Here is a 10539-nt window from a genome sequence, read left to right on the forward strand (position 1 = left end):
GCCCCCCCCCCCGGCCCCCTAGTCCCGCCCGCCGTTGCGGGACCAGAAAGGAAACCTCCGCACCCATCAGCCGCCACGGGACTCGGAGCCCGGCGGCGGGCTGCAACAAACCGCGACTGCGCACGCGTCCCACCGCTCCCGCACCGCGCCGGTGCGCACGCGCGGTAGTAGATAGAGGGGGGAGTGAGGCGGGGCATGCGCAGTCGGTATCTCCGGGCGTCGCGGGAGCCATGCTGATTTTACGCCCAAAGCGGGACTCGGACGGGGGCGGGGGCCGACGGAAAGGGACCGCATCGGCGGGCCGTTTTTTCGGGACTCGTTTCAGTCGGCGGCAGGCTGCGCGGCGGGGAAGGCGGAACGAACGGTTCTCCGACGGCATCCGGGCTTTTCGGAACGACGGCCGCGAGGTCACGTGACGGCGGGGTCCAATCGGAGCGCGGTGACGTGAAGTTTACCCGCCCGCCCATGGCGGCCGCGGCAGCGCTCGGTAGGATTTTCACTTCACTAACTACATAGAGGACCAGTTTTTTTCCCCGCTCTCGCTCTTTCCCGGTCCGGCGGCGCCGTCCGGCGAGCGGGGAAGGCGAATTCGGGGCCTTTCGCTTCGCGGCCCTCCCGCTGGTGTCGGCCAATGGGAACGGCGCTCGGCGGTCACGTGACGGCCCGGCTCCCGCCTCCGCCTCGAAGGCGCTGAGGGGGTCGGGGGGGGGGGACTCAGGCGGCGCCTCAATACGCAGCGGCCAACCTGAGGGACCGGGGGGGGGAGGTGTTTGATGGAATCTACGGAGGGGTGTGTGATAGAATCAGCGGGCATCCCCCCTCCCTCCGCGCGAGATGGAAGCGCCCGTGGAATCGCTGAGTCATGGCGTCCTGGCGAAGAGGGGGGGGAGCTCGCTCCCGCGCGCCCTTCAGACCCGGGGACCCTCCCCGACCGGAAATGACTCAGCCGCGACATTCGGCTCCCGTGCTCCGCAGAGCGCGCCGGCCTGCGTTGGAAGGCCTGGGGGGGGGCCCGTGGGCGTTCTAGGTGAGGGATTTCGTCGAGGCGCCTCGCCCGAGCCCCCTGCGGCTCAGCATCTTTTGTGCGGCGGCTGAGGGGAGACACGGATTTTGGCAGGAAGCGCCGGCTGAGGTGGCCAATGCCCGCTTTCCCGCCTGACGCTTCATTTCCCGGGGTAGGGACTCTTTCGAAGGGAGGAAGGGGACGGGGCCGCCGTTCCCCTTCCGCCACCCTGATTCTCCGCTGTCCAAAATGGCGCCTCTCCCGTCTCCCCTCCCTTCCCCCCGCGGTGAGCAGAGGACGACAACAGCCAACGGGCGCGCTCCTATTGCCGCCCCGCCCCCGCTCGGCGCGCGGGCCAATCGGGAGGGAACGAATGGCAGCGAGGCCCAATGCGTGAACCGGCCGCCAGAGTTGGGGGCACTGGAGGGGGCGGAAAGAGGAAGAGTGATTGACCCGAGTGTCGCCCAATCGTGGGTCGCCGCCGTCCGGCGTCCCGCCCCATGCGATCTGTCGAGGCTCCGAACGGGCGTGGCTGGGCGGGATGGTGATGTCAGCCCCTCTCTCGGCCAATCGGGGCGCGGCGAGCGTCTATATAAGGGCGGTCGGGGGCAGGCCGATAGGCGCCATTTCGTTGTAGCGAAGGAAGGATCCTGCTCTGCGCGCGAGGGAGCCAGCGCGAGTGCGGCGAAGAGGGGGCGGACTCTATCCAGAGACATCGTCGCCGGCGGGCCCCAATCGCCAGCCGTCGCTGTAGCCACCACTCGGATCCTCCTCCCGGCTTCCGTAGCGGTGGCCGCCCCCGCCCGTCCCACCCTTCAGGGAGAGCCCGCCGGCCGAGGCGGAGCGCGGCTACCGTAGTCCCCCTACAATCCACTGCCATCCGCGGCGCCGCCCGCGACGACCGGCCCGGCTCCCGGCGCTTCCGGACGCGGCGGCTCCCGGGACTTGGCGGCGCCCCGTATTTCGTGCCCCGCGGCAGGCGGCGTCCCCCGAGGCCTCGCGGGCGGGAACTCTCCTGCAGCGCCGCGCAGCTGCGGAGGCCGCCATTTTCTGAGCTTTTGCGCCGCTCGGCCGACCGAGGAGCGGGAGGAGGAGGCAGAAGTCCCGCGCGCCCCGCCATGCAGCGGCCCCTCCCCGCGATGCGCCTGTGAGCCGCGCGCCCAGCAAGGTGGGGGGCTCCCCCGAGGCCACGGAGGCGCCGTCGGCGGCTGCTGCTGCTGCAGCGAAACCCTCCCGGGAGACAGGAGGAGGCGGCGGCGGCTGCGGGGCATCGGCGGCGGGCATGCTGCAGAACGTGAACCCCAACGGCAAGTAGGTACCGGCGGCCAGGGAGGGAGGGAGGAGCGGCGGTGACGGACGTCTCCCTGCCGGCGCGGCTGGGCTGGGCCCGGCGGCCGGATTGCCTAGCAACCGGGCGCCCTCCTGCAAGCCTGTGGCGATCGGGAGGCTCCCGCTTCGGTCGGAGCAGGGAGGGAAGGAGAGCGCGACCCGCGACTGGGCTCCCCGGCTTGATTGACCTGCCTCGCTCGCTCGCTCTGTGTCGCGCTTCGCTGCGGTGCCGGGCGGCGTTCTTCGCGCTCCTGCCCGGCTCCGCCTCGCCCGCTGAGCGGCCGTTGTCCCCGTCTTCTTGCAGGCTGCTGGGCGAGGGCAATGCCGGCCTGGTGGGCCTGGCGGTGGAGTCGACGCCGGGGAAGCGGATCCGCAAGCCGTCGCTGCTCTACGAGGGCTTCGAGAGCCCCACCATGGCCTCCGCCCCAGCCCTCCAGCTGGCCCAGGCCAACCCGGCCCCTCCCGAGGTCTCCAACCCCAAGAAGCCTGGCCGGGTTACCAACCAGCTCCAGTACCTGCACAAAGTGGTGATGAAAGCGCTCTGGAAGCACCAGTTCGCCTGGCCCTTCCGCCAGCCGGTGGACGCGGTCAAGCTGGGGCTCCCGGTAACCAGCCTTCCTTCCTTCCCTGGTGGGGGGGCCTGGTCGTGCACATCCCGCTTGCGTGGTTTCTGGCTTTTCCCAGGACTCCCTCCCTCCCTCCCTCTGGCTGACGGCTGGGGCAGAGCTTGGGGTGGTCAGGAGTGGCGCTGGTGTCGGGTCCATCATCTCTGTCTTTTCTGGCTGCTGCCGTGTTGGCTTTTTGATCTCGGGCTCCGTCTCCCCGACAAGATGCCATTTCCCTTAGCGGAGTGACAGTCAGTCAGGGTCCTTGCGAGTCGTTAGGGTGTCTCCCACCGAAAGGCTCTGGGGGGCCATGTGGAGGTTGCAGCCGGTCCTCCTCCCTCATGTCCCTACAAAGGCATGGATGAGAGGATGCAGCTGCTTCTGCGCCATTCCCCGTCTAATCTCTTCTGACCTGAATGCGTTTTGCAGATTCCCATCCATGACTTTGTAGAAGACATCAAGCGGCCCCCCAAAATTAACGATCGGCACCTAAGGAGTTAAAGCCCAGAGGTAAAATCTGTCTAGGTTTATGCTTGTCAGCTTGTTTGGTTACACGGGAGCGCAGTCCTTTCAATTAGGGTGGTCCGGGGGAGGGGGGAGGTAGTAGCTTTTTCAGAAATAGGCCGTAGATGTGTCCCTAAGGCCAGAATTGGGGGGGGGGGCTTCCTTGTGTTTTTGACGCATTCTTATAAACTTTGAATGAGCCAGGCAGGGTATCGGTCGTCCTCGCGTGTGTTGCACCAGGGCTGCTTAGTTGCAAAGTTGCCTAGGCAGTGAGGGGGACCCCGGGTGTCTGTCTGCCTGCGTGAGGAGCGGCTGCAGTGTCGCTGATGGCCGGGCCCTGCGTGCCCCCCTCTGTCTGCAGGACTACCACAAAATCATCAAGCAGCCGATGGACATGGGCACCATCAAGCGACGCTTGGAGAACAGCTACTACTGGAGTTCGGCCGAATGCATGCAGGACTTCAACACCATGTTCACCAACTGCTACATCTACAACAAGGTGAGCCTGGAGATGGAGGCGCCTGTACCCGCGTCTCTGGGTGCTCCTGGTCCTTCAAGGGATGAAGCAGTGGACTTGGTTGGACTGGTTTGCTTTAAATCCTGCGTGCCAGGCACCTAAACGGCTACCCTGCATACAGTGAATTTGTCCAGCTGGTCAGATCTGCAGGAAGTTGCTTTCTTCTAGTGCAGGTCGGCTATGGGAGGCTGTTTTCCTATTGTAGGAAGGTCTGGCTCAAACTTAATTTGAGAATCCATTGAGATTAAGAACAGTAACCTCATCAGCTGTTTCTGGAAAACCTCTGTTTCTGGAGACTTTCTTCAGTTTCGGTGGTTTTAGTGCTAACCTTTTTTTAGTTCTGTCTGAAGATTTTGGTAGGAAAGTGGTACTGAAGTGGTCACAGCATCAATCTGCGAAGCTTCACGCAATCTGCCCTTTGCCTTTTTGCTGATTGTTGCTCGTTGCAGCCCACAGACGATATTGTGCTGATGGCCCAGACGCTGGAGAAGATCTTTCTGCAGAAAGTGGCCCAGATGCCACAGGAGGAGCAGGAGATTGTCATCACCGTGGCCAAGAACAGCCACAAGAAGGGAGCATCTCGGGCAGCAGGTAACAGAGGCACAGAGATCCAGGCACTAGTCATGGAGTTGGCAGGGAGAAAGGCCCAGGAGAGGTTTTAAACCCTGCGTGCCTTACAAGAGGGGTGGGGAGGGGGAGATGCTCCTGGTTTGGGAATGGGACAGTGGGGATGAACTTGTTGCTTCTGCTAATCTGTGGTGATTTTGTTCCCCAGCCCTCCTGGCAGCAGCCAATGCCGCTGCCCAACAAGTTCCGGCCATCTCTTCGGTGTCCCACACCGGGTTGTTCTCCAGCAGCACAGACATCCCCACCACGATCATCAGCATCCCCCATCCCTCCGTCATCTCCACCCCTCTCCTCAAGCCGCTGCACTCCACCGCTGCCTCCCAGCCGCTGCTGGCCGTCCCTGCGCCCACGCACCCGGTGACCAAGGTGAGCTCGGAGCACGATGACAGGCACCGGGGTCGGCTAGGTAGGAGGCTGCTGTTCAGGCCAGGGGCTTTGGCTGCTGTCCTCAGGTCCCATCAGCATCCCCCAGTTACAGCACTGTAACCAGGGGATGCTGTCCTCAGGTCCCATCAGCATCCCCTGGTCACTGGGAACTCAATGCTGTCCACTGTAGCACGGGCCAGGGGCTTTGGCTGCTGTCCTCAGGTCCCATCAGCATCCCCCAGTCACTGGGAACTCAACTAAGCTGTTCGTTGCCATCCACAGAAAAAAGGCGTCAAGCGGAAAGCAGATACCACGACTCCCACGCCCACGGCCATCATTGCCACCAGCGGAGGAGAGTCTTCTCCCTCCGCTGCCATCTTGGAGACCAAGGCGGCCAAGATTCCCGCCCGGAGGGAGAGCGGGCGCCCCATCAAGCCTCCCCGGAAAGACCTGCCAGATTCACAGCAGCACCAGACGTCCAAGAGAGGCAAGCTCTCTGAACAGCTCAAGTACTGTAATGGCATCCTCAAGGAGCTCGTCTCCAAGAAGCACGCGGCCTATGCTTGGCCCTTCTACAAGCCTGTCGACGCCTCCGCGCTGGGTCTCCACGATTACCACGAGATCATCAAGCACCCAATGGACCTCAGTAGCATTAAGGTGAGCTGGAGGGCAGGGCAGCGCCTCGGATCTCTCTGGTGGTTCTCTTGAACTTGCTTTGACAGGGCTCCCGGGCAGGCGGGTGGGCCGGCCATGGATGGCAGCAGTGAAATCTCCTTGGGGTAGAGTGCAGGGATAGAGCCAGGCATTCACCGGCTCTCCTGATGGCTTCCTTTTCCTTGCTTTTGCTTTGCTTCTCCGGGTGAGATGGAAATGAAAAAAACATTGATTGCACCTTCTCCTATCTGGTTATTTATTTTCTTCCTAGCCCACCTTCATTATTTTTATAAATTATCAAGGTAGGGAACCCACAATGGGACACAATTCTCTCATTTTCCCCATAACAACGTTGTGAGGTGGGTTGGGAGAGAGGGATTTGAACTTGCAAGTCTCCTACTTTCTAGCCTGGTGTCTTGGCCGGTAGACCAAACCGGCTTTCTACGTGGAACGATAGCGTTAAAAGGTGGTGGGAATTGCGCTTCCCTGCCCCCAAAGTGGGCCACCTTTTTTCCTCCACTCTGCTCTGCTTCCCTTGCCAATAGGGTGTAAAGCCTGGCCCTGAGAGAGAAGATAGGGCAAACGTGTCAAAACATTTTCCATTGCTTGGCCTACAGCTTATAGTAGAGGAGGCCCCCAAGCATTTTCTCAGCAATAAAAAGGCATTTCCAAAAATGCTGCAATTTTGTTTGGTGGTCTTGCTTTAGGGGTGGGGAAGGTTGACAAATATATGCAGTAGCGCATATATTTGCAGGCCTGAGATGAAGCTGGTTGCTTGGGCTGGTAGCACCTGTGTCAAGTTGTTGTGCACTAATGCACAGAAGTGATGGGTTCTGTAGTTTGTGGGTGATGAATAGTGGGGTGTGGAAAAGGGCTTGGCTCCCCAGGCTCCACGGCATGTGCCCGAGTCACTTTGCGGAAGGTTAGGGGCAACCTTTGTTGTAAGCCACCCAGAGTCCCTTGGGGGTTGGGCGGCATAGAAATGTGATTAAATAAATAAATAAATAAATAAACTTGCAGCACTCTCAGTTGGGACTTAAATGGGTCCTGTGGGATATTTCGTTGCCAGAGATTGTATTACGCCCTCTGCGTGTGTGTTGAATGCTCTGGATTTTGTGGCCTCATTGTGTTCTTCTCTTCCCATCCCCTTGTTTCCTTCCCCTTTTTCCCGTGGGCCCCCCCAGCGCAAGATGGAGAACCGGGAGTACCACGATGCACAGGAGTTTGCTTCTGATGTGCGGCTGATGTTCTCCAATTGCTACAAGTACAATCCTCCTGACCACGATGTGGTGGCCATGGCCCGCAAGCTGCAGGTGAGCCCGGGAATCCGATGATGGGGTGCCTCCTTGCGCTCCTCCCTGTTTTGGTGGCCAGAGCAATAATGGGGGATTTGTCTCCATGGTCCTGCAGGACGTCTTTGAATTCAGCTACGCCAAGATGCCTGATGAACCCCTCAATGTCAGCCCCCCCTCGACATCGCTCCCACAGCCGGGGCTTCTGATGAAGTCCTCCACGGATGACTCCTCGAGCGATGAGGAGGAAGAGGAGGACGATGACAACGAAGAGGGGGACGACGACGACGACGGGGACGAAGATGAGAGCAGCAGTGAGAGCTCCTCGGACTCCGAGGAGGAGAGTTCGGACTCCGAAGAGGAGCGGGCCAATCGGCTGGCTGAGCTGCAGGAACAGGTGAGGGGGACGAGGCAGGGCTGCCATTGGCCTTTGTGGGAGAAGGGGAAGAGAAGGGGGCCCTCTGCAATTTCTCCATCTGCCTTTCCTCCTCCAGCTGCGGGCAGTGCATGAGCAGCTGGCAGCCCTGTCCCAGGGACCGGTTTCCAAGCCCAAGAAGAAGCGCGACAAGAAGGAGAAGAAGAAAAAGAAGAAGTCGGATAAGCGCAAAGCCAAAGCAGGAGACGAGGAACCCCGCGCTCACCCGGCCCAACTGAAGAAGTCGAAGAAGGCCAGCGGTGGTGGGAGCGGCGGGAGCAAGTGAGTAGTGGGGATGGTGTGGGGGGGGGGGGAAGAACACCAGCTGGGTGATGAGACTCTTTCCCCGGCGGATCGACCGTGGCGAGCTCTGTGTATGTAAACAAGCCAAGACAGTCTGACAGCTGTTGCTCCCCCACCCCACCCTTTTGGCGGCCGAGGGCTGGTGGGCTGCCCGTCACCTGAACGCCCCTCTCCCCCCTCTGCCTCCCCTGCCAGGAACGCCAAGAAGTCGGGCTCCAAGGTGGTGGTGGCTCCCCCGGTTCCCGTGCTCTTTGACTCGGAGGAGGAGGAAGAGAGCAAGCCAATGAGCTACGACGAGAAGCGCCAGCTCAGCCTGGACATCAACAAGCTGCCTGGGGAGAAGCTTGGCCGGGTGGTGCACATCATCCAGTCGCGGGAGCCCTCCCTGAGGGACTCCAACCCGGAGGAGATCGAGATCGACTTCGAAACCCTCAAGGCCTCCACGCTGCGGGAGCTGGAGCACTACGTCCTCTCCTGCCTGCGCAAGAAGCCCCGGAAGCCCTACAGTGAGAGTGAGTCGGGGGTGGGGTGGGGAACGTGGCTGGTCTCCCATTTCTGTGGGGAAATCTGTTCTGCCTTTGTCTGCTATGGGGTGGGGTGGGGTGGGGGGGCTGAAGACCCTGGCAGAAGAGGCCCCCTCTGGACTAGGCGGGCGATCTGCTTTGCCCTGTTTTATTTCATGCAGGAAGGGTACGAGGCGGGGGGGGGGGGGAAGGAAAGAGAGCAAGATGTCTGTCTGCATGTCTCATCATGCCCGTTTTTCTCCCGTGTTGCCTTTGGTTTTGAAAAACAGCCTGGATTGGTCCTCCGCTCGGGGGCTCCGGGAGGGTTTCAGTGCTAGATTCAGGCAGCCTCCCCCCCCCCAGTAGAAATGGTGTCTCCCTTCATGGTGCAGGCAGCCCTGATCCCATGGAGGGTTTCATTCTGGCCTTTTTTTACAAACAAACCTAGATAGGAAAATCATGTTGAGGTTTTTTCTGTGCGGGGGAATATATGCTCAGCCTGATACGGCTGTGACCTTCCCCATCTTGTCTACTTGGGGGGAGTTGCAGCCTTTCAGTGATTTCAGTTGCTTTACAACCTTGAATTTTGCTTGGCTCCTGGAAAGCGCTCTTGGCCTCCTCCCTCCTCCTCGTGTGGGTCTGTCCTTGAACTCCCTCCTCTGGCCAGCTGGATTCATGTGGGAGGCCTCCCCACCACTTGAGCCGCCCAGCTGTGCTCTAAGTGGGTCATTTAGGAGGGTGGCCATTGGTGCCGGCCTTGCTGCCCAGGTTTTCATTGAAGCCGCCCAGCTGGGAGGGGGGCACAGAAAACTCCCTAGAAAGACAGAAAGCCTTAATTTAAAAATAAGGACTTGGGGGTCTGAACTTGGATTTCCTCAGAGGGTCCTGTGATAAATGGTGTTTTAGGCAGGGATTAGTTCCAACCCACTTCCTCCACCGCACATCACGTTGCCCAGATGCCCCCGTGGCTCTGGTGTGGAAGGCTTTGTCAGAAGGAGGCGGCTGGGTGGCCTCCGTTTTGCCTGGAGACACTGGTTGCTGGGCTCACATTTTACATTACCGATTTCTTTAACCATGGTTTAATATATAAGCCAGAGTCCGGTGGGTTCATCAACCTGACATAAGGATCACATGGTAGCAATAGGGGTTTCAGGGGCTTAGTCGGGGGCCCAGCTGGATGGCCTCTGTTGCCGGACAGCTTGTCCTTTGGGGAGCTGAAGCATCAGGGTTTGTGCTTATGTGGCAAGCCCTGTGGGAGTCCCTTGACCAGGATTCTCCTCAGCAGCCCTGAAGAAGCCGGTGGGCAAGACGAAGGAAGAGCTGACCCTGGAGAAGAAGCGGGAGCTGGAGAGGCGCTTGCAGGACGTCAGTGGGCAGCTGAACTCGGCCAAGAAGCTGCCCAAGAAAGGTCAGGCAGGCAGTCACAGCAGCAGCTGGCGCCATGGGCCTGGGTGGGTGGGAGGGGGGCTCTCCTGGTCCAGGGCTGACCTTCCTGTCTCTCTCATTCCCCTCCTGCAGCCAATGAGAAGCCAGAGTCTGCCCAGCAGGTGCCCATCTCCCGCCTGAGCGCCAGCAGCTCCAGCTCCGACTCCAGCAGCTCCAGCTCCTCCTCCTCCTCCTCGGACACAAGCGACTCGGACTCCAGCTAGGCAGCCGCGGGGCAAGCGAGGAGAGACGGCCAGGCGAGAGGGAAGCCGGAAGAGGAGGCCGGTTCCGCAGGATCGGAACCCGGAAGAGCGAGACGAGCGAAGGGCTCCCCCTCGGGGTCAGCGCGGGAAGGCTCGGCCGCTGGCTCCCCTCTCCTCCCCACTGGACCGTGGTGGGGCGAGAGCTGGTCCCCCACCCTGTTTGTGCTTCGGTTGGAGGGGGGGTTGCTGGGACTGTGTACAGGTTGCTCTAGAAGGGAGGCTGCCTTGAACTCCAAAGCCTTTGTGTAGTTTTTATCCGGCATTTAGCGAGTTTTGAGTTTGTTGACGCTCCTTCTCCAGAGGGACAGAGACGGCCTGGGGCGGGATGTGCCCCCCCCATGCTCCAGCTTGGAGCCCCCTCCCCTCTCAGGTGGGGGAGGGGAGGAAAGTTGTCTCCTCCTCCTCCTCTCACTTGCTCCCCCCCTCCCCCAGCACTCGAGGTTCTTTATTTATTCCCCCTTCTTCTTCTTCCCCCTCGTTGGCTTCCCTGGGACCCGGAGTGAGTGCAACCGTGTATGTCCTTGGCACAATCGCCACCGCATGTTCTTTGCCCCTCGGGGGCGGCTGCCCTTCGGAAGAGGAGAGGCGGCCCTCTTGAGTTTTTTACGTTGACTGTATATTTTTTCTACTGTTTCTTTTATTCCCACTTGTTCATCTTCTAGGGCTCTGTTTCATCTTACTGTATGTTAAATCTTCTGGTTCTTTAACATGTAAATAAAAAAAAAAAATGGTA

General features: G+C 60.4%; 1 protein-coding gene across 6 annotated transcripts; it reads left to right on the plus strand.

The window, feature by feature from the left end:
* The first annotated feature begins 218 nt into the window (after positions 1-218).
* BRD2 (bromodomain containing 2) lies at positions 219-10539 on the plus strand. 6 transcript variants are annotated; one of them, XM_070936174.1, is made up of 12 exons: positions 1862-2314; positions 2637-2937; positions 3803-3940; positions 4415-4549; positions 4734-4951; positions 5234-5608; positions 6790-6918; positions 7016-7294; positions 7392-7594; positions 7811-8127; positions 9401-9526; positions 9637-10539. In XM_070936174.1, exons 3-12 carry the CDS (start codon positions 3889-3891, stop codon positions 9765-9767), a joined length of 1965 nt encoding a protein of 654 aa, XP_070792275.1. In that variant the 5' UTR covers positions 1862-2314; positions 2637-2937; positions 3803-3888; the 3' UTR covers positions 9768-10539. The 6 variants fall into 6 exon arrangements, with proteins under 6 accessions (XP_070792276.1, XP_070792278.1, XP_070792275.1 ...); XM_070936178.1 differs by having other exon boundaries at positions 2070-2314; positions 4408-4549; XM_070936173.1 differs by having other exon boundaries at positions 2210-2314; positions 4408-4549; positions 9404-9526.

The sequence above is a fragment of the Pituophis catenifer genome, unplaced genomic scaffold (genome assembly GCF_029215685.1).
Source record: "Pituophis catenifer annectens isolate HBS135680 unplaced genomic scaffold, rPitCat1.0.hap2 SCAF_2, whole genome shotgun sequence".
NCBI classification, from domain to species: domain Eukaryota; kingdom Metazoa; phylum Chordata; class Lepidosauria; order Squamata; family Colubridae; genus Pituophis; species Pituophis catenifer.